The sequence below is a fragment of the Spizellomyces punctatus genome (assembly GCF_000182565.1).
Source record: "Spizellomyces punctatus DAOM BR117 chromosome Unknown supercont1.16, whole genome shotgun sequence".
NCBI lineage: Eukaryota > Fungi > Chytridiomycota > Chytridiomycetes > Spizellomycetales > Spizellomycetaceae > Spizellomyces > Spizellomyces punctatus.
Window position 1 is genome coordinate 331,460 of NW_015971552.1, and position 25,413 is coordinate 356,872.

The following is a 25,413-nucleotide window of genomic DNA, read 5'->3' on the forward strand; positions in this document are numbered from 1 at the left end:
CGGTGAAGGTGCGCGGTTGGCATTAGGTTTCGTAATCAAATACGCGTCAAGGACCAGCATCAAGTGAACTCGAATAGTTGCTCATTCACGTTTGCCCTTCGTTCGTGATTTGTAGAACGAGTGGTTACATGCAGTGTTATGCGACTCGGTGGTGATATCGGACAGCGGGCCAAAGTGTACTCATGGTAGTAAGGGTTGGTACTTAATGTTCCATGGATTCAGCTGCTTACGTTGCGCGTGTTCTTAATTCCGATTTTGTTTTTGGATAGTTCGCCGTGTCAAGATGTTTTTGGCGCTCGTAAGCAGGTAGCGCGCGTACTTCCACGCTCCCCTTCAAGGTCTGCAAATGCAAACGGAAAGCAGCAACAACAGGTCCCGCCAATATTTTCGCATATCAGGCGCTTAAATAAAATACGCTGGGATCACTGGCATCTCGAAAGGCCACCGTCATGAGGGCTATCATTTTCAACAGACCTTCCAGCCGATCTCGATGGAGCACAATTCTAATGCTCATGCTCTGCACCGCCTTCCTCTGCCTTCTTGATCGAACTCGTCGGAAAGCTGCAAGAGTGCTTCCAGAATGGGTGCACAAAGGAATATCGACGGAGCTCTCAGAATTCGTAAAGAAGGCCGATATCAACATCCAATGTTCTCATCAGCTTGAACAGCCAGCCATTATTGAGCCGAATCGCAAAGTGCAATCGGATCTTCCCGAATTTGGACAATGGAGATCCAAAAATGCCCTTCGGTTAGGAATGTCCCAGTGCGACGCTCATGTAACATATCAACAGAACCTCCTGTACGACTTCTACGGCTCTCGCCTTGCAAATATCACTCACGTCGGCGTCATTGGTCAGACGATTATTGCGAATCCAGGCGATGCTGCCTTGTATACTGCTACTGTATCTATGCTCCAAAAACTTCATATCCACATAGTTTACGCCTGCCCCTTCCGTGAATGCTCGGTGGACGAAATGCAGAAGGCCTTAGATGAAGCTCAGCCCGATAAGCGACGTCAAGGAATTGTATTTAACGGAGGTGGAAATATGAAATCTCAGTCTTTCATAGCGCAGGAGGTCAGGAATACCTTCGTTGAAGCGTTTCCGGAGGTTCAGATTACACACATGCCGCAAAGTGTATGGTTCGAGGATCCCAAGCATGATGAGTTGACGAGGGAGATATATAAGCGGCATAAGGATGTGGTTGTGACAGTCAGGGATCGGCTTTCCTTCGAACGCATCAAGCATTGGACGAACGAAGGCATACCCGTCTACCTTCTTCCGGACACTGCACACATTCACGGTGTACGGACAGATTACATGGGTGACGTAAAGTACGATTTCCTCATTGTTCCACGAAATGACAATGAGAACGGTGTCTCGCATCATCAAGTTGGAGCGTTTGAAACGTTGGTGAGAGGAGATGGCATGCAGGCCGCAAAAATGGTGATTGGGGACTGGAATGATCAGCCCTTTGAAAAGATCATACCGTTGCAAGAAAAGGACCGAACGCAACAGGCTTGGCTGCGTTATAGATTTGGGATGGAGTGGTTGGCACAGGGGGAGCTGATTGTGACGGATCGACTGCATGCAACTATCGTTGGATTGTCGCTTGGAAAGCAGGTTATCGTGATGGAACAAGGACCATACAAGAAGATTCAAGGATTTTACGAGACATGGTACAAACCTGGATGCGACGATCTTGTCAGGTTTGCAGATGGAGTCGAAGAAGCTGTAAACTTGGCGATGGAGTGGTACAAGAATGGAAAGTCATTTCCGGCATCAAAAGCACAATCAAACCGAGAGCTCCTTCCCATGGCCTCCAACACTCTCCCAGAGCCTAAACCCACGTCACCGAAATATGCAGTAACAACGGTGCTGACCGGAGACCGCTACCTGGCAGGGGCACTTGTCCTCGGGTTTTCCATCTCAAAGGTCAATTCTCTAAGAAACATAGACCGCATTGCCCTCGTTCCCAAAGACGCTGCACTATCAGATACCCACGTCAAAATGTTGGAAAAAGTTGGATGGACACTTTTGTACGTTGATCGTGTTCCGATGCCCGCAAAGGTCAACTGGAAGTTCGAAGATATGTTGATCAAGTTGCAAACCTTCAAGATGACTCAGTACGAAATGATTGCCGCAATTGACTCTGATGCTTTTGTTGTTGGAGATTTTTTGCCTGCGTTTGAACTATTGTCCGTGAGCGGGGCTCCTTTGGCAGCGACAATGGCAGCCACTAAACCAGTCGCACCATTTTGGGACCTAATGGCAGGCCATTTCAACGCCGGGACAGTTTTCCTTCGCACCAATGCAACTGCATACGAGATTCTACATGCGCTGTCCCAAAACAAAGAGTACTATCCAACAGACTTGGCTGAACAGTCACTGTTGAACCGGTACTACGCCGGACAATGGCTTGGATTGCCTGCTACCTACAACCTCCTATTTGCATATTCGACACGAAGAGAGTACTATCATGATATTCGTCCACAAACCAAGATAATACATTTTGCTGGCCATTATAAACCGTGGCTACCGTGTACCGACAAAAATACGCACTCTTGTGGATATGATTTGCATCCGGATGTCATGCTTTGGAGACGATGGTTCAAGGAACTTGTGCGGGATATGGGTTGGAATGAGCGGGATTTTTTGGGGGATAGGCGTTCAGATGCTATACCTGATTTTGTTTGGGAGGATCTGATGCTGTAAAAAGTTGTAGAAAGTGCGGATAGGGTCCTAATTAGGCCGCTGCTGATGTAGAAAGTAAAATGTTACTATTATATGTATGTGTTTTCTAATAAGATATAGTTGCACACTCGATCATTCAGCTCTAAAAGATGCAGTGAGATTCACGACTTGACAGCAGCGATCGGCTTACTTGACTGTGGCTTAGGGCACGTGATCTTATTTTCTTCTATAAAACTTTGGGATTCAAGGTTTGTTCCTCTCCCAACTTTAGACTCAGCTGGGTGCTGCGGGTACCTGTACTGACAAACAGCCTGAAGAGAGCAGTTCACGTACTCGACGCACTCAGGCCTCAAGGAGGAGGGTAAAGTCAATAAACAATATCGTGGGGATGAACAATTACTCAACTCAGCTCACATCGAGTGCCAAATTGGTACAGTGAGAGAAAATTATGGGTTCTGAACAGATATTGTTTGTTGTCTTGCTTTAATTATGGGCTGTTGCAAGCTTTGAAATGCCTTAAAACATCTACATGGTGATTTCCATCTCCAATGAAGTGCATAAAACATCTACTTGGCTGTTTTTATCTCCAATGAGAAGTGCATCGCCTTCAATTTATATACGAGATTCACCTATTTATCCCACACGATTCTACCAAAATTACAGAATTCAATCTACCACTCTAAAAGGGTCAACCATCGACCCAAGGGTTCTATATCATAGAAACAACTGACGCAATGTACTCTACTTAAAAGGCAAAGACAGTACCCAGCAAGCCAACAACCGCAGTTACAAAGGTGAATCTGGCTTCGTTTCTAAAAGATCCAGATCCGGGGAGAGGCATATTGGGTCCGCCTGGAAAGCCTCCACTGTTTGCTCCACCCGCAGTACTACTACCACCGGTCTGTTGCTGGGGCTTGCCGCACGTATTTAGAATTTGCGCACCAGAAACTCCGCCTGCCGCAGTTTGAAGTGGTGACAAGTCGCAAAGTTTGGTGTTGTCGTCCACTTGGACAATAGGTCCGGAGATTTTGGAATTGCCAAAGACCTTTACATCAGCCAAAGCCGCATTGTGCGTCAGCGTCAAATTGGTGACGCTGGCGAGACTGATACCGTCCAAGGATGTTAGGGAATCACACGTGGTAACTTTCAACGCGGTCCCGTTTGCTGCGGAGGTAAAGACCGACAGTGGGGTGAGGGTTTTGATCACTGGAAGGCGCTCAATCGTGATGGACTGCACAGGGAAGGGGCCAGTCGAAGGGAGGTTGTCGAGTGAGTTCAACCGAGTGTTGTTAGAAATTATCACAACATTCCCAACACTCTTGAGGTTCTGCAACCCGTCCAGAGCAGCCAAAATAGGGTTACCGTACACAGAGATTCCAAAGGCGAATCTGGGGCTCTTATTGGGGTTGATGTTGGTCAGGGTGGCTAATCCAGCAATGGAGACAAGTTGCGGGTTTTGGTACACCAGCACTCCGCCTTGAATTGTCGTCAACGAGTTCAACCCAAACACATTGGAAAGTTGAGCGTTGTCGTGAATAAACAAATTCTCTCCGACTGTCCTCAAGTTACCAAGGCCGGTCAAGGTGCGCAGGTTGGTACCTGAAATGTCAATAGACAGCTGCACGCTCTCAATCTTGGCCAAAGGACTGAGGTCCGTAATCCCCGGTCCGGCGAGGAGCAGTGATCCCAGAAGGTTTGTGCAATTTGTTCCCACAAGTTGAGCCAGCTGTGCTTGCGTTTCGATACGGCTCCAATCGTTCTGAACTCCACAGGAGACGCCTGGCGCGGTTGAGTTGCCCCCTGCCGGAGGAGGGTTGGCGGGTTGCGTTGTGTTGCCTCCTGCAGGAGGAGGATTGGCGGGTTGCGTTGTGTTGCCCTGCTGAGCCGTGACAGCAGTGGCGGCTAGCGCACATAGAACGACAGAGATTTGTAGGAAACGCATTGTAGTAAAGCGACGACTTGGAGGTCAGAGGTGTCCTCTTTGCAAGTAGCTACTCACTTGGGTGTGCTCATCTGAGTCGTGCTTGAAAATTAATGCGGTGGGTAATCAACGGCCCAAAGGGTTTCATTTACCATATTTGGTACATAGCTGCCAATGCAGTGATTGTGCCCACTTGCCGGTGGACAAGTGACTTTTGTGGGTGCATTGTGTGAGTCAGGCTTTGGTTCAAATGTCTGAATCGAAGCACGTGGAAATGAACATGGCAACTGCTTATTGCTGTTCACCTGGATTACTTGTCAAATAAACGTTGGTTTTTATTTTGTATGCTTTTAGCGATGTCGTTAAAGAGCAATGCAATGCAAGTCTCAACACCTCATCTTTACAGCTGCATTTCTCACATAATGGAGAGGAAATGGCTGCAATTTGATTGAAATCGGATATTTTAAGCAACTTAAAGTTTTTGTGAGGCGGGAAATAATTCTGAAATTTATCCCCACTACCCGGTAAGTTGCATTTCTGCACAAGACGGTACATGAACTCCGTTGGCGCAGCACTCGACTCCCAGCTCGCAAAATGCCATCCTCCAAGAGTGGAGCCGTTAAACTCTTCTATGTCATTGTCACTATTACCTGCCTTGCAAGCTTCCTCCTCATATCCTCTTCATCCCGCACATCCTTGCAAACATTCCGATTTTTCCAGCAGTCGCTACCGCCCGTTTCCAATGACCGCAAGACAGTCGTTGACCGCCTGTACAGAATGGGGCACTATAACTGGATAGACTACTTGGATACAATGGATGAAGAGGGTCTCTCGCCACTGACCAAGGAGGTTCAAAAGTGGATATACGATAATCAGCACCCCCCAAAAGAAGAATGTCGCAAGAAAAAGTTTTTGATAGCGGGTGGGACGGAAAACGTTGGGTTAGGAGCGTATTTGCATAGTAAGTGAAGCAATTAACTGTATACTTTCCTGGCAAAAACATGGTCTAATCGGTAATAAAGAACAAGGATTCCTTCTGGCAGCTGCGCTAGAAGCTGGGTGGATTTACGTTCTGGAACCGATAGGGACTGAGAATGGAAAATATGAGTTTTCCGACAACTGCGGACCACCCAACGGCCCTGTTCAATCCAATCTCGAGTGCTTCACCCAACCTTACAGCTCATGCACGTATGAAGACGCTCTGCAAGCCGAAACAAAAGTGAGAACCAATACTTGGGGCACTGTGGATCTGGACGGTGCATCGTACGATAAAGACCTCGTACCAAGCTTGTGGAAGAAAAATCTACAGGAAAAGTTCCCAAACGCAGAGTTAACTCTAGAGTTTTTCAGGCTTTGGTGGAGGGGACAGAGTTCCGCTTATTTATCCCGTCTCAACGCGCAGACAACGGATGCTTTGCTTTCCCTGCGTCTCAAAGAGTCTCTGCACAACGCATATTCAGCTAACTCTAATAACGTATCCAAACCTGCTCCGTACCCTCTACCCGAAGGTACATTCAATCTCCACGTTCGTCACGGAGATAAAGGATCGGAGATGACATTGATCCCGTTCAGCACTTACATTGAAACGGTTCAGAAATATGCGGCAGAGAATCCTATGGGTGTTTATAAACGCCTCTTTGTCTCGTCGGAAGATCCAGAGGTGATTCATTCCGCAAATTTGCTCCCGATTTCGGATAGGGACGATGGTACTACGAGCTCGAGAACATGGGAAATTTTCACGTCCGACATCCCCCGATACAATAAAGGACCTATGGACCAGCTCTCTCTATTTGGCCGGTCAACCATGACTCTCTCTTGGTATTTGCAGTTATGGATGGGGTTGGAATGTGATGGGTGGGTAGGGACCAGGGCGTCAAACTGGAATAGGATTATAGACGAGTTCAGATGTATCTTTGTAGCCAAGTGCCGTTTGCCATATTTTGAAGTAGGGTTGAAGAATGATTGGAAGGGATATTTCTGGTGAGGGTTTAAACTATTTATCGTAATTTCATAATGAGGCAAATTATTATATATCGTGTACGGTTGGAGCTATAGACAATTCATTATTAAGAGAAACTACTTCTAAATCTACATACGGAAAAGAAATCTAAAGAGACGCTCCCAACTGTGCCCGCTTCGCTTTCACAACCTCATCCTCTTCTTCGCTTTCTTCTTCGCTACTCAGTCCCATGGGCATCATGGAACTGTCATCACCCGAAGACCAACTTCGGCGCTGTTGTTCCAAATATAGTGAGAGGCTTAGATGCTCCTCGTCTTCAAGGTTTTCATTAGCTTGCGAGGCGAGGATGGAGTCAAAGAAAGATAAGGGAGTGGACGGAGAGGCAGCGGGATTGTCATCCCTCTCTTCTTCTCCTTCCCGTGCTTCCTTTGACTCTCCATCCGACCCAACTCCAGGTTCCACAACGTCTCCATCGCGCTGATCATCAGTGGCGCCAAAGCTGTCGCTACGTGTAGGTACCAGGACGCTACCTCTCGCGCCTGCCCGTTTGAATGGAACAGGACGGCCTGGTGGAACCACGGAAATACCATTCGCACCGACAGACGATGTTCTCGGAGGTATGTCAGCTGCGAGATGCTGCAAACTGCTTCGTCGTACTCTTCCACGACCACGGTAACGTGCTGGTATGATCGATGCGACGATCGACGATGCGCGGGGATACAGGTCCTTGACTGCGGCCTGGACACTCGATGGATTGTCAATTAGAGAGAGGTAGAACAGAGTTTCCGGGCGAGACTGTATCGTTCTTCCTGCCAGAACTATAGTCCAAACAAGCATTGTTAACGCCGCGCCTTCAATATTTCCTTCGTCCATTCAGCAACATGAACGCACCTCTAGTTACCAAACACTCTTCTGCGACGTGAACTAAAAGATATTTCCGAGGTCCTACCCACTGGCATCCCTGTCTCCTGTGCGCGCAATATACATCCAAGTCGTCTACAACATGTTTGACATCCCGATCAACCTCCATTTTTTTGCCTTCCAGCGGTTTGATGCACCATGGGCAGGTTGGCTTCTGCTTCTGCCATCTTCTCACGCATGTCGAGCAGATGAGCTGGCGACAGCATGGGAGGCGAATGGGTGTGGCATAGACCTCCATGCAGAGGGAACAACATACTCGGGAGGGAAAGTCAGAGTCGTCCTTGTCAAATGGATGTACATAGGAATAGACTTGTTGGAATATTCCCGTTGTGGCAGCAGCGTTGCGGGAGACGGTGCGCGGTTGAATTCGGCTCGTTGTTGTGGATGCTCTATGCAGCGTCCAGGAGAAGGGAAGTGTTGGGTCGTCCGTGAACCGGTCGGCGTCATGTTGGTGTACATGTCTGCTGGCTGTCATCCCTGGGCTTGCGATCACTGTCATATTGAAGCTTCCGTGCACTCTCTACTCGTCCGTTCTGCTTCCTGCGCCTTCTTTTTATTGTACTTTACTTCCTACTTGTCAAGTTGCTACATTCGTGATATTCACAGTGTTCAAGACAGCTTGTTGGCCCTTTGACCCTGTCGTTCCTTCAACTCCAACTAAAAACTTGCTCCACGTGATTTGAACCTTGTGGTGGTATTTTATTTGTTTTTGACAAGTTTACAAGTTCCCTGGTTGCCAAAATGACAATTTCCGTAGACGCACTCCCGCCCACCAACCCTACCAATGTAGACTCAAAGACATATGCATCACTATCAAATATACTCACAAATGTCAGCGGGGACGTCCCGCTCCACAAGCGCTTCAGAGCCCTCTTTACACTAAAGTCCCTCAACAATGAAAACTCGGTCGACATTATTGCAAAGGGTTTCGCCGATCCGTCCGCTTTGCTCAAACATGAGCTTGCTTATGTGCTCGGTCAAATGCGAAACAAAGCAGCCATTCCTCACCTGACAAAAGTTTTGAGTGACAAGTCAGAGGATCCTATGGTGCGACATGAGGCTGCTGAGGCACTAGGTGCGATAGCGGAAGAGGGGTGCTTGCCCGTGCTCGAAGAGTACAAGACGGATGAACAACGAGTTGTTCGGGAAACATGTGAATTGGCAATCGAGAGAATATTATATGAAACACGAAGAAGAGAAACGGGAGAACAAGAAGCCCCTAGTCCTTACACATCAGTCGATCCAGCTCCGCCTGTTGCAACCCAAGAGAAGACGACTCAGGATTTGAGGAACCAATTATTGGATACCTCTTTGCCGCTTTTTGAGCGGTACAGGGCCATGTTTGCCTTGCGAAATCGTGGGGATGAGGACGCTGTCTTGGCTTTAGCCGAAGGGTTGACAGATGACAGTGCCCTCTTCAGGCATGAAATTGGTATGAGTTACTGACTTCTTCCGAAGAAATGAAATGTATCTTACTAACGGATTTATAACCGTTGTAGCTTATGTATTTGGTCAAATGCAACATCCCGCAAGCGTTCCGGCTCTCATCAAGGTATAGGGAGCACAGCTCACTGTATTTCTTCTTTAAACATTACAATAACTCCCATGCTTTGTAAACAGTCCCTCTCCAACACCACAGAAGAAGGAATGGTGCGACACGAATGCGCCGAAGCCTTAGGGTCTATTGCCGCTCCCGAATGCTTCGAGGTTCTTAAAAAGTTTAGCGCGGACCCAGAGCGTGTTGTGAGAGAAAGTTGTATTGTTGGCCTGGACATGTTTGAGCATGAGACGTCGGGGGAATTCCAGTACGCGGATGGGTTGACCGCCTCCACGCATTAAATTTCTTGTTTTACATAGAAGAGGTGGATGTTTATTTTAAATCTTCCTTTGTGCATGTCTCACCGGTCAAGTAGATGACATTTCAAGAATTGCTGTGTATAATAATTGAAATATGGGTATTTTATCCTAAATAATGTACGATTCCCCACATCAGAATGATTGTGATTGTCATCCCGCCCAACAAAATCCATCTATCTGTGGCAGTCCGTTGTTCGATGTATCGTATAACGGTGGTCGAAAGACCCAAAGTGTTGGCTATATCGTATAATCTTCGTTGGGTGCCCTGTCCGAGGTAAAACAGAACCTTATCAGGATTCACGCATGAATATGACTTGACAGGGGGAAGCACGAACACACCTTTAGCACTTCACGTTGCTCGTACAAATCCTGTAGCGCTGTTCGTCCCATATGAATAAATTCATCTATCCTGTGTCCTGATCCCTCCAACACCTGGTTTTCGCGAAGCATCTGGTCCATCATCAGTATGGAAGTGTCGGCTGACCCTGGCTCATGTCGAACAGCGCTGGAGGTTCGTCGTTCAGCGCTGCCAAGTAGCTCTTCCCGCTCTTTCGTGCTCGCCTATAATCGAATCAGCAAATAAGACTGTAGTCTACCTTGAGCAGGCGAGGGATATGTCCCACGTTACCCTTGCTCGTTCGTTGGCTTTCCATTGTGAAAATGCAATTTGGATGGACGTGAAGTCTTCTCGTACTTTTTTCGCTCGTCTGGTCGTTTCGCCAATAAGGTGAGGTACCCAAAAGGGGATATCAACGTCCGTTGTCACTACTCCTTTCCTCAATCTTATGTACCATACGTGAGGTTAAACAAGGGTTACCTACGCGAGCGCTTTCTCCCGTTTTGCGGCGGTCACTTCACGTCGAGCAAATTGGTCAAGATCATTGGCAGAGCGTTGCAGGGATGCAAGACCGGCGGTGATTTGCCCTACGGTGCTATATCGTCAGGCTCTAGTATCTCGGTACAAACTGCGGAGGCTAACCTTGCAGAGCAGAAGATGTGTCCTGGCCGTTCTCGAGTCGTTCGAGTTCTTGGTGTAGTTGATGTATCTGTTTTACGGTACTGTTATACAGAATTGTTGCGCTCATTTCTACTGTTTGATGGGTTGTATGATGGAGACCAAATGAACAATATTCGTGATGACCGGCCAACCTTCACTGCCAAACTGCCCGGTGTATCACACTCGGCCAAAAATGGCTAAATGACAAATCTATAATTTTTTTTAACAAACTGTTGAGATTCTCCACTTGAGTCGCGTTTTCATTTTCTTTTCAAACACTACATACGTTCAAAATGAGCAAAGAAGACCAGCTCGTTGGGCAAGCAGCTACATCCAACCCTCCAACAAAGAAAGAGAAGAAAAAGAAGGCGAAGGCGAAGACTGACGCCATGGACGTGGACACTCCCTTGAAGGAACGCAAAAGCAAGAAGCGGCCAAGAGAGGAAGACGCCGCGGACGAGGTGAAGGCAGACAAGAAGGATAAGAAAATGAAAAAGAGGAAGGAGAGAAAATGTGACGATGATGATGAGGAGGCAGTGAAGATCGGCGTGGATGCGAACATCGATAACGACTCCGGGGCCAAACGCGACAAGAAGAAAAAGAAAGACGACCAGAAAGAGCAAAAAAGGGAAGAGAAGAAGAGAAGGGCGCACTCTGTGAAAGAAATTGAAGAAAAGGCTTCGGACGTTGAGGAAGAGGAGCAAGTTGAGCACAAAATAACAAAAGGCAACAACAAGAGGGATAAGAAAGAAGGGCCCAGTGATGAATGGTCATATAAACAGGACAAAGCCCTCAGCGACCTGCCTCAAGCTACCATTGACGACTTCTATGCAAAGCACACCGTTCAAATATCGGACAATGCTACGGCGCTTCGTCCCATACTCGAGTTCTCTCAAGCAGGATTCCCGGCTGACCTGGCTAGGGACCTATCGAGGTTTCCCAAACCTACGGTTATCCAATCCTCTTGTTGGCCGTTTATCCTCTCAGGTGAGGATCTAATCGGTGTTGCAGCAACAGGGAGCGGTAAGACTTTGGCATTCGGTATCCCAGCCCTTATCCACATTCGCAACCGAGTAGCGAGACAAAACATCCAACCCCGCAAACCCCAGGTGCTGGTTTTATCCCCAACTCGCGAACTCGCCATGCAGATTCAGGAGCAAGTAGAAAAATTCTCTGGATCATTGGCAAAGAGCGTTGTCATCTACGGCGGTGTTCCCAAGTTTGAGCAAAAGAAAGCATTGAAGAGTGGTGCTGTCAACGTGATTGTTGCAACCCCCGGACGCTTGATTGACCTACTGGAAGATGAGGATAGCTGTTGCGATTTGAGCGATGTCTCCTTTCTTGTTTTGGATGAAGCAGACAGAATGTTGGATCTCGGGTTCGAGGAGGCCATTAAAAAGATTGTGGGACAATTGAGGAAGGAGGGGCGGCAAACGGTCATGTTCAGGTTTGTAGCGTGCATGTTATTTGAGAGATGCATGCTGATGGAAATTTTGCAACAGTGCTACCTGGCCACCCGCTATCCAGAAGATTGCGGAGCAATACCTCAAGTCTCCGGTGAACATTACCGTCGGATCTCAGGATCTGTCCGCTAACTCGAGCATCGAACAGCGGGTCGAAGTTGTGGATCCTCACAATAAGGAATCTCGCCTATTAGAACTACTAAAAAAATACCACAAATCGCGGACAAACCGTGTTCTGATTTTTGCATTATACAAAAAGGAGGCCGCCAGATTGGAGGGATTCGTTCGCAGAAATGGGTTCAAAGTTGCCGCAATCCATGGGGACTTGGGACAACAGCAACGAACTAAAGCGATCGAAGATTTCAAGAAGGGGACGTGCCCTTTACTGATTGCTACTGATGTGGCTGTGAGTGACTTGTCATTGTGTCCAGTTTGTTTTCGTATTCCTCATACTGTTGCCCTACGAATTAGGCCCGTGGAATTGACATTCCTAACGTCGAATATGTGATTAATGTTACCTTCCCCCTCACCGTTGAAGATTACTGTCACCGCATCGGGCGAACCGGTCGAGCAGGACAGAAGGGCATATCGCACACGTTGTTTACCGTTCACGATAAATCCCATTCAGGGGCTCTAATCAATGTGTTGAAGGGAGCTGGACAAACGGTGCCGGCGGACCTACTCAAGTTCGGGACGACCGGTAAGGAGAAGCAGTTTCAACTTTGTCATAGTGGTAGTTTTCTGACGATCTATCTTTTCATTTATACAGTAAAAAAGAAAGTTGACCCCAACTACGGAGCGTTCGTCAAAGATGTGGATATGAATAAAAAAGGGAAGAAGATTACTTTTAATGATTCCGATTCAGAGTAGAAACGACGTAGGTGGTTGGTGGATAAGGTGGATAAGGCTGTGTTCTGTATTTGTTTATTGGTGTTCTGGGAGGGCGTCTTTGGTACATAGACTACTATTATTTATTGAGGCAATAGCGAGACTTTCAGAGATGGAAGTTAAGAGTCACGGAATTGAACCTGAGGTTATCCAAACCGTTGTGGGCAGCGTGGAACCCAGAATTCCTCTACCCAACAAGCACTTCGAGACGATGCCTACACGTTCATGAACCCAAAGCGTAACGCAAATTATGGGACATTGAATCCAATGATTATCTTCTGGCTCTGGTTACCTCTCGTTTGTCCCATCGTATGTCCCTGTTAGACGCCGTTCTTGTCGGCATTTCTCGATCCGGTGCCAGAAGACGAAGACACCACGCAAATGCCAGAACTTATTCACTGCCGCTGCACGAGCACTTTATGCGGGTGGCTATTCCTCCACGGAAGTCTGTGGACGAAAACCTTAGAATATGGACACAAGCACACCGCACTGCTGCCAAACGCAGACAACGCGGGGAATAAGGGGGACACAAGATTTATACTCCGCTTTGGCTTTTCCTATCACTACGCTGTGGAATAATCTGTCTTTGTTAAATCCTTGCTGATGTAGTGCATCACTGCCGTCGCTGATCACCGTTAGTTTACAATTTGAGCTGTCGCTGAGAACCGTTCGAAGTGGGACTACTGTGGCGGGACCCACCACCGAAGGATGCCATTGATCTAGGATGAATCGGCACCTTCCAGAGCGTGGGGATAATACGTTTCCTCTGGCCCTCTAGCCTCGGTCGATATACTTGTGAAACCGAGGTCTACATGGCCAGGTACATATTCCATATCGTTTGACACAATTACGCACACATTACATGCAACATTTCCCTATTTACAAGAATGGTATGGTAGTAACCAACGATGAGCATATCAATCCTCATTATTCATGTATTCCTGCTAACCGAACTGGCTGGAGATGAGGTAGTTCTACATCCAAAATCTTCAGTTCCTCCGTAACGTACAAATGTAAATAAGGGATTTCTTGCTGGGTACTCACCGGCCAGCGTTTCCAAGCACGCGAAGGTCACTCTCGTGAAATCCAGATTCAGCGCCGACAGCTGAACCATTCCTAGTTGCCACAACGGATCAGCGCAGACTTTTCATGTAATGCATACTTGCTTTTATACCTTTCAACGAATAAATGCCATCATCGTCCACAGCTGTCCTCGCCACGTTCAGGACCCTTATTGTTCTGTTAAACTCACACTCTGACAATATCCTTAAAGCTTCAGATGTGATCTCCGTTTGCATCAAAGAGAGGTGGTGGATATATCTGAGCGCTAAGGTGGATAGGTAGAAATGTATCAGTTCTGTACTATAATACGCAGCGGTAATCGGTGACGAAAGAGTAGTGGATGACGAGTCTTACGTTTCAGATGGCAAATCCCGGCATCTCCGACGTGTGTGCGGTCTAGATGGAGTGTAGTGAGACTTCTGAGCTGTTCGAACTGGCAGAGGGATGCATCAGTTATCCCGGTCCCCTCCAGAGAAAGACTAACTAATCTTGAATCGAGAATCAAGATGAGAGAAGGGAATAATGCGGATGAAAACGATCAAATCGTACGTAGTAGCCAGACGGGATATGTGCTCTGCAGCTGCATCCGTCAGATTCACAAAGTTGGAGAGATTCAAGCTGTGGAGTGGGAATTCTGAAAACGATGTAACCAACCAGGTGCATAAGCATTTTCAGGTCACAGAGGTTCATGTCATGGAGCTTACCGCAGAACAGCGCTAGGACGTCATCTGTAAGCTGATGAGATGGGAAGGTAATGGCGCGCAGATTCTGGAGTGCTGAAGTACATACACTCGTAAGTGCTGCTCTTTTCCAATTAACGGGCTGTCCTCTTACCCCGTGCAATACCGCTCAGACCCACAACTGAGATTCCCTCGCATCCTGCCGTGTCCAGTTCTTCCAGAGACTCGAATGCACAGATGATGTTCATTACTTCCAGATCCGTGATACCAGACAGGCGAACATCCAAGTATCTCAACTCCTTGAATGTACCAGTTGGGGGTGACGCTACTGGGCTTTTGAAAGGCATGTTTGTAAGATGTAAAGTGCATAGTTGGGAAAAGGAGGAAAGCGTCCTGAAAATGTCCGCAGTAGCTAATTTGGTGCAGTAGGATAGGTTCAGACTACGAAGACTGTTAGCCAAGTCTGTACCGAGAAGCGTGCTTAAAAAGCAGCTGGTAATCTTCGTCTTGGCAACAGACAGACTCGTCAGAGATGTTAAGGCTAAAAGAAAAAAAGACGTCAGAGCATGTATAGGAGGAGTGTGGTAATCAAGGAAGTACCAGGTAGTGCGTGGGCAACCCGGTCAGATATCCTGCACTCGCTTAAATCCAACTCTTCAAGGCTCTTGAGTGCTACGCGATGATGCATATTGCTGTTATTCCCCGGGAGTGTTCAAAATGAGAACTTCGTCAACATACGCTTTAGAGCCCAAATTCCAGCATCAGTCACAACCTCGCATCCACTCAGGTTTAAGTTGGTCAGCATAGGCCAGAGACGCTCGCCAATGACACGAAGCAGAGAATCCGTCGCAAGCGTATAATGCGACAGATCTAAGGTGTTGATAGGGCATACGCTCAATTTGGTCAGCATGGAAGCGTTCAGTTCATTTTGGTGCAGAAGACGCGTGCAGAGAGTTGACCCGATGGTTCCGGGGAGAAAGCGCAAGGAACGAAGATAAGCTGTTGGAGTGGCAGGAGTTGCCAGCAGACTTTCGATGCGACGCATGCAGATTTCTTTGAGGGAGACTGGAGTGTGGAACCCAGCTCGTCTTTTTAAACCTGCAACCGGCCACGAAAGGGGGTTGCGTGTGGGACGATGAGGTTGAGCAGTATCTAAAGGGACGGGATCCGTTGTCAAGAGATGACCCTCCCCTCCCCAATCATGATGTACTTCGTCAATCACGTTGATGTCTTCTTCATTCTCATTGTCGTTGTCATCCAAAGTGTTTTCATCCCGCTCCCCTCCGTCAGTCACCTCCTCATGCACGCGGATTTCCTCCAAGGTCATGTTCATGGGTTGAGCACCAGCAAGTTGCGCTGGTCCCGACGGAGAAGATGGTTGGGAATTGCACCTCATCACATTGAGCGAAGCGTTTGGTACCAAGCCTGGACCACAAACAGGACATAAACATCAGGGTCCACACCTATGCAGTATCATCTCTGTGGCATACCAGCATCTTGAAGGGACAATGTCTTACACTCGTCCTCGACAAATAGTCGTCTTGGAAATGGCTATTATTAATGGAGCCAGGCATTAACTGAGACTCAGAATTCTACCACAAGAAGCACAATTGCAATCTCACCTGCAGAAGAGTGAAATGATCTCCACAGTCAACTCGGTCTTTACCCTGTGCTGAATCGCGAACGGATGCAAACAGGGTCACAACGTACGTTGAGGGTGAGAAGGCCCGCCTCAGGACCGCGCCCGATGGGAGACGAATCTACACACATATTTGTTATTGATATCCAATGCATAAGGAAACCTATGATAGGAAGGATCATATTCACCTGAATGGCCGCATCACTATTCACTAACGGCTTTGGTGTCCCAGGACTCTGTCCAATACTATTACAAGGTTCTACATGGCGTTTCCGATCTTTCTGTGTTTCACGGTCTTCTTTAATTTGCCGAAGGATTTGAATCTTTGACTGTATATATGACCTGTCATTAGTTGAGCTTCTCGGCAGAGACATGTATCATATTGACCTCCTGTTGACTCTTTTTGAACCGCTTCGCTTCATTCAACGCCCGAGCCGTCGCTATATCAGCACATGTTTTGCGGGTTGTTTTATGCCGACTGGTGATAGAGGGACGCTCCTTACAGCATAACCTTGTATGAGATCTCCGCTACGGATGGGACTTGCTGCACAAGAGGTTACCTCTAAATGCGCCGCTGATACCAATGAAATCGGAGTGGGATTGTCAGGCTCCTGCACATTCGTGCTTGTGCATTGCGTTTCCACCGAGTTGATTGAAGATGTCGATGGCTCAGCTGACCGGAAGGGATTGGTGATTGCTAGTGGCTCCGGCCTTGAGGGTTGCAGCGGTGGTAAAGTGACTAGCCCAATATCAGATGTCGCAGAGCTATCTTGCGTCTTAGCGATGATCCTTAGTTTGGAAAATAAGCGATCGAAGAAGTATAAACAAACGCGGCGGATGCCGCCAACAGTTCAGAAACGCGACTGACACATTCTGCTAGTCGAACGGCTATATGCGCGCCGCCTCACATACTAGTATTCTTATCCCTTGTTGCCACCATCGACTAGTAGATCAGGTAAACTCGTTTACCGACGGCACGTACCAACTTACGGCATCCTCGACAGTGCGCACGTCGCCGTCTGCCAAAGCTTTTCTGCTGATAAAATAGTCAAAGCCCATATCCATGAGAGATGCAAGAAGGCCATCATTGCTCTCCTCCGACATTTTAATTCTCTTTCATTCAGTAAAGTGGACGACGTGCCAACATTCGCAATGGGAGGAGCTTTGGGAGGAAGTCGGCTGACGTGATGACAGACAGCTGTGCCATCGGTGCTGTGCCACTTTAGGTTTACCCAATATTTTTGGAATGCACTCCGAACAAGCAGTGCTGGCGTGCAAGAAACAAGAACCATGGGCAAGTCGGCAAAGTTTGGACGGGCGGGGAAAACCAAGGTGGGTGCTCCAAGGTTGGTGTAAGTTCAGTACTTTGCATTTCCTCCTTGGACAGCGTTCATTCATGACACATGCTTAACAAATACATGGATGCAGAAAGAGCGAGACCAGATCAAAATTGCCAAAAACTCTCGGATAACGAAATCATCAACTACATCCGCCACAGCGACACATATCAGTACAAAGATCAACCAAGAAGTAATCCAACAATCCACAGATAAGACCTCCCCAAAACTCCCGCAAACCACATCAAAACCCAAACACTCCACGAAAGATCGTGATGGCGACGTAGTAATGGCCGGTAGCGAGACTGACAGGAAGATTCAAACTAAAGGGAAGCGATATATCTTGGAAGGTCGTGTGGATTATGTTAGTCTAATGAACTCGAGACGATCGGCCAAAGCACTGCTCCACACAAAGGATAGGATAGTTCAGCGACGATGAGCGTGGCTTGTCATAATATGACTGTGCCGACCGTGCCATAACTTTTTGCACTCAGACTGGCTTTCGAAAATATACACACAATTTGTCTGGCCTCCATAGATGTTGTAAAATGCTCACCGTAGACCCCACCTGTACAAATGCCATTGATGATATTGAAGAGCTAGGGATTGTTTCTTCGGAGTTACCAGCACAATCACGGGCGTCCTACCGTACTGTTCCAGTCAAAACATTCCGAAAGCGATTCTCAGGTCAAGAAGGTGAAGCCGAAAATCACACCAAACGCAGTCCAGACCATTTCCTACCTGGGCGGGCTACGGTGTTTGTAAAGACGTGGGGATGTGGTGTGTAATCTTGTGACTTGTTGGTGTCCCGTTTCTGAACGCTAAAGAGCGATGTCGGCTATTGCAGGGCACAACAACTCGGACGGTGAATATATGGCAGGATTGTTGGCGGCGGACGGTTATGAAGTGGTATTGGAAGACTCCAAGCGTGATTCGGCTGACGTTTGGCTGCTGAACTCCTGCACCGTGAAAGGTCCCTCCGAGCAAACTTTCGTAAACGAGATCCGGAAAGGGAAAGACCAGGGGAAAAAGGTGGTGGTAGCAGGTTGCGTTCCTCAAGCTAGTCCCAAGGGTACCGAGTGGCAGGGATTAAGCGTGATTGGAGTTCAGCAAATTGACTCTGTGGTCGACGTGGTTGAGGAAACGCTTAAAGGGAACACTGTTAAATTACTGAAGGAAGCGAAAGAGACAAGCGAAACTGGAAAAAAGAGAAAAACGGGGGGTGCAAAGTTAGATCTGCCGAAAGTTAGGCGCAATCCCTACATTGAGATTATTCCAATTAACACGGGGTGAGTCTTGCTACCCATTGATTTGCTCCCAAGAAAGGTACTGACAAGGATTGAATGCAAGGTGTCTGAATCAATGCACGTACTGCAAAACGAAGCATGCACGAGGGGATCTCGGAAGTTACCATCCTTCAGAAATTATTTCGCGCGTGCAATCCGTTCTTGATGAAGGCGTCATGGAGATCTGGTTGACTTCTGAGGATACAGGGGCGTATGGTCGGGATATTGGTGTCTCCATTGTGGATCTACTGTGGGGCATTGTGAAAGTCATGGAAGCACACGATAACAAGGATGCTATGCTTCGCGTCGGGATGACAAATCCACCTTACATTTTGGAACATCTGGAAGAAATCGCCCAGGTGCTGGTTCATCCCAGGGTGTACTCCTTTTTACATGTTCCTGTTCAAGCGGCGAGTGATAAAGTCCTGGAAGACATGAGGAGAATGTACACGAAAGCAGATTTTAAAAAGGTTGTGGACACTTTGAGAAATCGAGTACAAGATATAACCATTGCCACTGATGTCATTTGTGGGTTCCCGACGGAAACTCCGGAGGATTTTGAAGAGACTTTGGAATTGGTGAGAGAGTACAAATTCCCCGTGGTACATATATCACAGGTAAGGCTACCTAATTAACGGTGGAAACGTGTGTGGAGTTCCGTTAATTTTTTTGATCAACAGTTCTACCCTCGACCCGGTACTCCGGCCGCCCGTCTTCCTCGTCTCGCTACCGAAGAAGTCAAACGTCGCAGCCGCGAACTCACCCGGCTCTTCGAATCTTATACCACGTACTCACATCTTATGGACACGATACAACGTGTCCTCATCACCGAACGAAGCGGGGATGGAAAGCATTATGTTGGGCACACCAAATCGTATCAACAGGTGCTGGTTCCCTTGCAAGAGGGCTTGATGGGACGGGTAGTATCAGTGCACGTGACACAAGTTGGAAAGTGGTTTTTGAGTGGCGAAGTTATTGACGGGAATGACCCACTCGGCGCCGGTGAGAGGAAAGGGACCCCCAAGTTGGTGAGAAAGGGAAGAGAAATGGTCAGGATGGGTGGCGAGGATCAGGATGGCAATGATGGGACAGAGCTAAGTCTGGGTAGTGGAGAGGGTCTTAAGAAACGGGCAGGGGGAAAGTCTGATCCCCCCCGTACGCCTGAGACAAAGGCTGTTCAAGAGGTCGAACGCCGGAAACCGAGCCCACCGATCTTCATAGTAATTGCGTATCTTCTGGTCATGTATGTCGTAGTTTATGTACTGATGGGTTATGAGGGAATGCGGTGGGGTTTTCGAGTAGCACTATGTTTCGTGATTGCATCGATTGGGTGGGATTTTGCCCAAAAGGTTACCGCATCACAGTAGGATAATCATGTGCTTTGGCTTATTTAATTTGTAAATAGCAAAGATCTTCCTAGCATTGCGCGGATCCGTGCGGTATACTCTTGTCGCATTTGTTTGCCCTTTGAAAGGATAGTTGCAAACACGAAGTAGCCACATGTGCATATGTGTAGCCAACTGCTATATACATGTATACATGACCAATACAACCCGATGCTGCGATGAAATCGCAAGTCGTGGCCAACAGCACTCAAACAGAAGCGTCCGACATGTGCTCACCAAACTTCATTTCCCACATTTCTAGTACGATGCGAATGTATTGCGCATCGGGGGAGTACAGACCCTCAAATTGCTCTAAGAAGGCTACAGATTTCCGGAGGGCTCCCAATCCTTCAGCTATCGGAATGATAGAATTGTCCAGAACGCAGCTGGTACTTTGGTAAATGTCATCCTGCGGCTGGATTGAAGATGGGATGCAATTTCGAAAGGAACCCGATACGGGTGAGCATGTGCCTGGTGAACCTGAATCGAAAAGATCGACCGGGCCGGCCATGGTAGCGCATGGCATTGTTGTGATAACGGATGGTGCCGGAGCGAGCGCTGAGACGGAGGGAACCACGTGCCGCGCTTTCCATCCTTGCAGCCATAAATCTCCACACTTGAAGTCATGGCTCTCTGTGATCGTCATCGATTGAGCAATCTCTAAGGCCTTTTTTCTTATGATTTCGTCGCTCAGTTCATCCTGTTGCAGCTGTGCCGCACGGTACCACTCCACCAGGGCCTGTTCTAGTTGAGGATGTCTTGCCATACGTTCTCGCATGCGGTCCAGGCACTTCCCTTGCTCTATCAGGCGAACCCATCTTGATTTATCCCTTAACGCTCTTGTAATGGTGACCCTGGAGCAATTAAATCTAGACGTAATGGCGAGCGCGTCAACCGAGTACTTGCACAATTCATGTGCTGGTTAACTCATCGTACCTTGAAGCCAAATACGTGTGAGTTAGCTCTGGATCTTCCTCCACTGCTCTGCAAATATCGTATCGTTGCTGAACCGTTAAGCGAGCCCGAGGTCTTTTTCCTTCCTTCTCTTTGGCTGGGGACATGTCACCCCCGTGGTTGAATTCTGGGTTCAAATGTATGTTGAAATGAAGACGAATACCGAGACCGTAGCAAAGGAGTCGGAGTTCGATCGTTGATGAGGCACGCGTCAACACGTGCCTCCTCACGTTGTCAGAGTCACCTGACAAAGGTTTCTATGGCAACTGCTGTCCGATCACTCTGAGCTCGCTTGCTTCAGCAAAAGTTGAGAGGCGGAATCCCGATCCAAGACCAGCATCATGCGACCCGTTCTAAACCGGGTGATGGGGCAGATTCCTGGTAAGCGTAGTAGTATTATCTTCGCTCAGCTAATGAAAACAGAATCAATTTCTTAACGATCTTTGTTGCTCCAATTAACAGCACCCCGATGTATTACAGCCTCCACTTCAGGAATCGTCCCCCTTTTTCGCACTTTTGCTGCCGCCAACCCCCCACCACCAGCGCGCCCGACTTCAGGTACTGAGCAGCGCCCTAAGCCATTCCCAAAGCCAAAGCCTCAGCAACAACCAAAAAACGCAACCCAGCCCAGCTCATCAAATCGCTTAATGAAGCGAGTGCTACATATCCGCCGTGTGGCACGAGTAAATTCGGGTGGGAAAGTCCGCTCCGTATCCGCGCTCGTGGTTGTTGGAAATGGAAACGGGGCAGCTGGTTATGGGGAGGGACGTGCGACCGACGCTGCCGCAGCCGTGCAAAAAGCGACGAAGAATGCTGAGAAGAATATGACATATTTCCATCGGTTTAACAATCGTACAATTTTTTCGAATATTGACTACAACTGGCATAAGGTGCAATTGCAGCTTAGAAGTGCCCCGCCAGGTATGTTGACGTGCGGCTCTCTCTTTGAACCAATGAGTACCTAACCGATATCTATCACAGGTTACGGTGTAGTTGCCAGCAACCATATTCACGAAATTTGTCGCTGCATTGGTATATCCGATCTAGGTGCAAAGATTTGGGGTTCGCGGAATCCTATGAACGTTATCAAGGCTACATTTGCAGCTTTGAAACAGCAACAAAGGCCCGAAGATATTGCCCGGGCGAGGGGAAAACGTATTGTGGACGTGGAGATGGCGTACTATGGTTACACTGACAAGAAGAAGCCATGAGAAGTGCTGCCGTCCGTCTTTTTAGACCAGACCACACCGAATGTATTTATAGTCTGTTGCCGAGCCGCCGATGGAAACGTTGAGCAAAATCACACATGTATTACCACATATTAAACATATGCCACTGCACCCGTCCCTCAACTGGAAACAGGAGGTGGCGGCATGGCTGTCCTGGGTAGTGACGGCCCACAGCTACGCAGCTGCGATGGTCTCACTCCCGTGGGCTCATCTTCCGGCCACCAAGGTTGTCTTAACTCCATATCATCTACAACTATCACCGGCAACTCCGCCTCTTCTCCCTGATCAAATACCAGCACTTGTCGCCCAGGGGTGTCCATCGTGTCCTCTGCATCCCCAGGATCCAGAACAAACGTATCACCTTCCAGCTCCCTCAGAGCATCCAACAAGGCATCGGCATGGCCACCTGGGACAGGCGAATGTTCTTGATGCTGAACCCAGTCGATAGGTGGTGAGCCTGGCGGTGATAGTAGGAAATTTCGCTCTATTGTGGGAACTTGAAGATAATTGATGTGGATGCCGGTTGTTGGGTTTAAGAGATACTGGGAGTCTGTATGCTATAGTTCCACTTTCTGTTAAAGCGATTCTAAAAGAGCAACGTGGGGTTACAGGGAAGCTAACCTCTCCGAAATAGACTCGAACATCGTCTCCTAAAATTGGATTCATGTGCAGCGAATTCCTCGCCCGTTGTGCATCTGCGGTGACTTCAAAAACGGCTACAGTCATAGGCAATTCGTCAATATGTCGCCCCTCGCACATCTCGAGTACGCGCTAGCTAACCCAATATTCTGCTGAACGACTTCAACAGTACAAAGTGATTCACTCGCCCGTAACTCTCCAATATCGTTCGCACAGCAGCGCCCTCATCTTGAAAAGCCTTTGGTGGGACATTGGTGAGTATAAGGGTATTGGTTGCGATAGGTTCAACCTCTTCCAAGGTGGGTAGTCTAATTTCTGCAGGCATGTTCACAAAATCCCTTCAAAGCAACGTGCTGGTTCTGACACAGGATGTCGCAGTCCAGCTCAAATGAGGCTGTGAGATTACGCAACTGGCCGAAATCGATCCTAACAACACTGTTGCTATGGTCCAAGTTTGGTAGGTGGTTGAAAATTGTGGCACGTGCCAAGCAGAACTCCAAGGTTCTATTATCTTTAACTTGGCTTCTTTTTGTACGCGAACTGAAGTTTGCCTCCGTGTTACCGGAAAAAGCTCCATGTGGTAACTTGGCGCGGACTCTTAAATTTCACACGTTTTTAATGCAAGCAAGCTTATTGGCCAGACCTTAAAAGCTTGTTTAAATACAGTACGAAAAGAAATAAAAATGATCGGCAACCTATAAAAACTAAGTTTATTTCCCACTACCTTGTTAATTTGACCATCGCCCACAATGGCCAACAAGAAAATCCCACCGTTTTCGGTCGCAGAAAAGCGAGATATCATTCTCTACGTTCTCGGTATTATGTGCTACAAGTTCGCCCTTGAATCGTACACTGGCACCATATCATCCCTCGCCCTCGACCGCTTCCCCGTTGGTAAACGGTTCTTTTACAAGGGTTTTCTGGACGGATTCAATCAAGCGGCACAATGCGTCGGTAGTATTGCCGTGGCTCCTCTTATGAGGAGATTTCGAATTAAGAATATTTTAGCCGTTGCGATCGCAATGTTTGCCGTGATATCGTCATTGGGAATGATCATTGAAGGGGCAACTGGCGGGAAACCACCTCAGGATGGACGGAGTGCTATTGCTGGAAAATGGGATGCTCGAATTATCATCCCCATCTTTGTCGCCGCCGGCTTTTCGCATGGAACAGTGGAATTGATTCGGCGCGTCATTCCCCGGGACATTGTTGGTGGTGATGTCGTTAAACTGAAGCGCATGGACGCAATCGTCCACATCTTTTACGAAGTGGCGGGCACTTCTGGCGCCTTCTTTTCTGCATTTATCCAACTAGAAATGGGTAAAGCGTACGCACCTGTTGTTACTCCATTCCTGTTTGCGATTGCCGCGGTGATTTGGTCAAGAATCAGACTCAACACTGCCAAACAGAATGCACTCGAGGGAATCGACCATAAGGACGTACATACCGGTCTCCATGCTATCGGTGCTGCCTTTGCGTCGTTCGGATACGCAATATATAAGGGAGGTCAGATTATCTTCTCCGACCGGAAGTTCTCATGGCTGCTTCTGGGGTACTCTCTACCACTCTTTTTGCATCGGTATCTCGAAAACGGATTGGCGCAGAATTACGCAAAATTGATTCTTGATCAGGCAGCATATGGTCAGATCATCGTGGGAGGATCAAACTTTGGCGAGCTTATCGGCGCTGCATTTGTTTTGGCATTCTCCACTGCTGTGAAAACACCGCTTCCCTGGTCAGTGGCTGTTTGCGGGAGAAATAGAATCGCATAGTGCTAATTATTGAATCGGAAATTCGTATCTAGGCTTCGTCTTGACGCTCTCACTCTCTCCATAACTTGGGTACTTTGGAAAGCTGATCCCAGCGAAGTAGGGAACCTTCAAATGGCTTGGATTTTGGCCGGTATTTTTGTGTTCATCTCCTCCGGATGGGCGGCTGGGGACTGTAGTTTGTCTGCTTTCATTCAATCCAATCTATCTCGGATGAACAACACGGATCCACGGGTCTCACCGCTCGGCGCTGTTATGGCCTTTCTGTACGTCAGCTACATTATCACCTTCGCTATTCTTAATCCAGTTCTCGGCAATTGGCTCGACAGTTTGTGGAATACTCAGGGTGAGGCGGGTGCCCGGGAGTACTTTTTCTGGATCGGTGGTGTATTCTACTCCTTGTGCGGAGTTGTGATAATGGCAGCAACCTTCATTCCAAGAGGAAGCTTTGCGCTTAATCCCAAATTGGATGATTATGACAGGGAAGAGGAAAACGATGTAGACACTGCTAATGGAGAGAAGCATCCCAACAAGAACCAGGAGATGATTGAGGAAATTGTTGCTGGTTAGGAGCTTATGGGGACTGTTGTTGTTTAGTTTAGTTTAGGCAAACGAGTAGAAGCCCGTTTTTTTTGTCATTTGGAATACCTCATGCGCTCAGCATTTTGCTTAGTTAATTGATGTGTTCCTTGCGATGATTACTTCACGTGTAACCAAGCCACGCCTGTGAGAG

At 47.9% G+C, this 25,413-nt stretch overlaps 13 protein-coding genes across 13 annotated transcripts; 8 read left to right on the top strand and 5 right to left on the bottom strand.

Annotated features, from left to right (window-relative positions):
- The first annotated feature begins 285 nt into the window (after positions 1–285).
- On the top strand, positions 286–2,825 carry SPPG_07562 (uncharacterized protein). Its single transcript, XM_016755730.1, has one exon. The coding sequence runs from the start codon at positions 450–452 to the stop codon at positions 2,712–2,714; it is 2,265 nt and encodes a 754-aa protein (XP_016605215.1). The 5' UTR covers positions 286–449; the 3' UTR covers positions 2,715–2,825.
- Positions 2,826–3,174: 349 nt separating this feature from the next.
- SPPG_07563 (uncharacterized protein) lies at positions 3,175–4,707 on the bottom strand. Its single transcript, XM_016755731.1, has one exon. The coding sequence runs from the start codon at positions 4,633–4,635 to the stop codon at positions 3,439–3,441; it is 1,197 nt and encodes a 398-aa protein (XP_016605216.1). The 5' UTR covers positions 4,636–4,707; the 3' UTR covers positions 3,175–3,438.
- A 408-nt stretch (positions 4,708–5,115) lies between these two features.
- SPPG_07564 (uncharacterized protein) lies at positions 5,116–6,709 on the top strand. The gene is made up of 2 exons (XM_016755732.1): positions 5,116–5,575; positions 5,637–6,709. The coding sequence occupies exons 1-2, from the start codon at positions 5,209–5,211 to the stop codon at positions 6,596–6,598; spliced, it is 1,329 nt and encodes a 442-aa protein (XP_016605217.1). The 5' UTR covers positions 5,116–5,208; the 3' UTR covers positions 6,599–6,709.
- SPPG_07565 (uncharacterized protein) lies at positions 6,565–8,114 on the bottom strand. Its single transcript, XM_016755733.1, has 2 exons — positions 7,466–8,114; positions 6,565–7,392 (listed from the first exon to the last, which is right to left on the bottom strand). The coding sequence occupies exons 1-2, from the start codon at positions 7,992–7,994 to the stop codon at positions 6,722–6,724; spliced, it is 1,200 nt and encodes a 399-aa protein (XP_016605218.1). The 5' UTR covers positions 7,995–8,114; the 3' UTR covers positions 6,565–6,721.
- A 58-nt stretch (positions 8,115–8,172) lies between these two features.
- Positions 8,173–9,480, top strand: SPPG_07566 (deoxyhypusine monooxygenase). Its single transcript, XM_016755734.1, has 3 exons — positions 8,173–8,927; positions 8,995–9,047; positions 9,116–9,480. The coding sequence occupies exons 1-3, from the start codon at positions 8,237–8,239 to the stop codon at positions 9,332–9,334; spliced, it is 963 nt and encodes a 320-aa protein (XP_016605219.1). The 5' UTR covers positions 8,173–8,236; the 3' UTR covers positions 9,335–9,480.
- SPPG_07567 (uncharacterized protein) lies at positions 9,456–10,437 on the bottom strand (the record flags this gene model as incomplete). Its single annotated transcript, XM_016755735.1, has 5 exons — positions 9,456–9,617; positions 9,692–9,913; positions 9,981–10,059; positions 10,174–10,276; positions 10,332–10,437. 5 exons carry the CDS (start codon positions 10,435–10,437, stop codon positions 9,456–9,458), a joined length of 672 nt encoding a protein of 223 aa, XP_016605220.1.
- Positions 10,438–10,602: 165 nt separating this feature from the next.
- SPPG_07568 (RNA-dependent ATPase DBP3) lies at positions 10,603–13,078 on the top strand. Its single transcript, XM_016755736.1, has 4 exons — positions 10,603–11,796; positions 11,852–12,218; positions 12,284–12,512; positions 12,582–13,078. Exons 1-4 carry the CDS (start codon positions 10,643–10,645, stop codon positions 12,680–12,682), a joined length of 1,851 nt encoding a protein of 616 aa, XP_016605221.1. The 5' UTR covers positions 10,603–10,642; the 3' UTR covers positions 12,683–13,078.
- A 549-nt stretch (positions 13,079–13,627) lies between these two features.
- Positions 13,628–17,185, bottom strand: SPPG_07569 (uncharacterized protein; the record flags this gene model as incomplete). The annotated part of the gene is made up of 15 exons (XM_016755737.1): positions 13,628–13,674; positions 13,745–13,816; positions 13,875–14,027; positions 14,117–14,250; positions 14,312–14,396; positions 14,467–14,538; positions 14,597–14,983; positions 15,043–15,114; positions 15,181–15,867; positions 15,933–15,993; positions 16,065–16,202; positions 16,270–16,410; positions 16,469–16,579; positions 16,642–16,870; positions 17,064–17,185. The coding sequence occupies 15 exons, from the start codon at positions 17,183–17,185 to the stop codon at positions 13,628–13,630; spliced, it is 2,511 nt and encodes an 836-aa protein (XP_016605222.1).
- Positions 17,186–17,371: 186 nt separating this feature from the next.
- SPPG_07570 (uncharacterized protein) lies at positions 17,372–17,857 on the top strand (the record flags this gene model as incomplete). Its single annotated transcript, XM_016755738.1, has 2 exons — positions 17,372–17,413; positions 17,510–17,857. 2 exons carry the CDS (start codon positions 17,372–17,374, stop codon positions 17,855–17,857), a joined length of 390 nt encoding a protein of 129 aa, XP_016605223.1.
- A 109-nt stretch (positions 17,858–17,966) lies between these two features.
- SPPG_07571 (MiaB-like tRNA modifying enzyme, archaeal-type) lies at positions 17,967–20,071 on the top strand (the record flags this gene model as incomplete). The annotated part of the gene is made up of 4 exons (XM_016755739.1): positions 17,967–18,198; positions 18,266–18,707; positions 18,769–19,321; positions 19,385–20,071. The coding sequence occupies 4 exons, from the start codon at positions 17,967–17,969 to the stop codon at positions 20,069–20,071; spliced, it is 1,914 nt and encodes a 637-aa protein (XP_016605224.1).
- Positions 20,072–21,357: 1,286 nt separating this feature from the next.
- Positions 21,358–22,387, top strand: SPPG_07573 (ribosomal protein S5). Its single transcript, XM_016755740.1, has 3 exons — positions 21,358–21,424; positions 21,506–21,964; positions 22,025–22,387. The coding sequence occupies exons 1-3, from the start codon at positions 21,385–21,387 to the stop codon at positions 22,252–22,254; spliced, it is 729 nt and encodes a 242-aa protein (XP_016605225.1). The 5' UTR covers positions 21,358–21,384; the 3' UTR covers positions 22,255–22,387.
- On the bottom strand, positions 22,333–23,289 carry SPPG_07574 (uncharacterized protein). Its single transcript, XM_016755741.1, has 3 exons — positions 23,053–23,289; positions 22,894–22,988; positions 22,333–22,829 (listed from the first exon to the last, which is right to left on the bottom strand). The coding sequence occupies exons 1-3, from the start codon at positions 23,234–23,236 to the stop codon at positions 22,392–22,394; spliced, it is 717 nt and encodes a 238-aa protein (XP_016605226.1). The 5' UTR covers positions 23,237–23,289; the 3' UTR covers positions 22,333–22,391.
- Positions 23,290–23,519: 230 nt separating this feature from the next.
- On the top strand, positions 23,520–25,329 carry SPPG_07575 (uncharacterized protein). The gene is made up of 2 exons (XM_016755742.1): positions 23,520–24,646; positions 24,716–25,329. Exons 1-2 carry the CDS (start codon positions 23,661–23,663, stop codon positions 25,248–25,250), a joined length of 1,521 nt encoding a protein of 506 aa, XP_016605227.1. The 5' UTR covers positions 23,520–23,660; the 3' UTR covers positions 25,251–25,329.
- Positions 25,330–25,413: the final 84 nt, after the last annotated feature.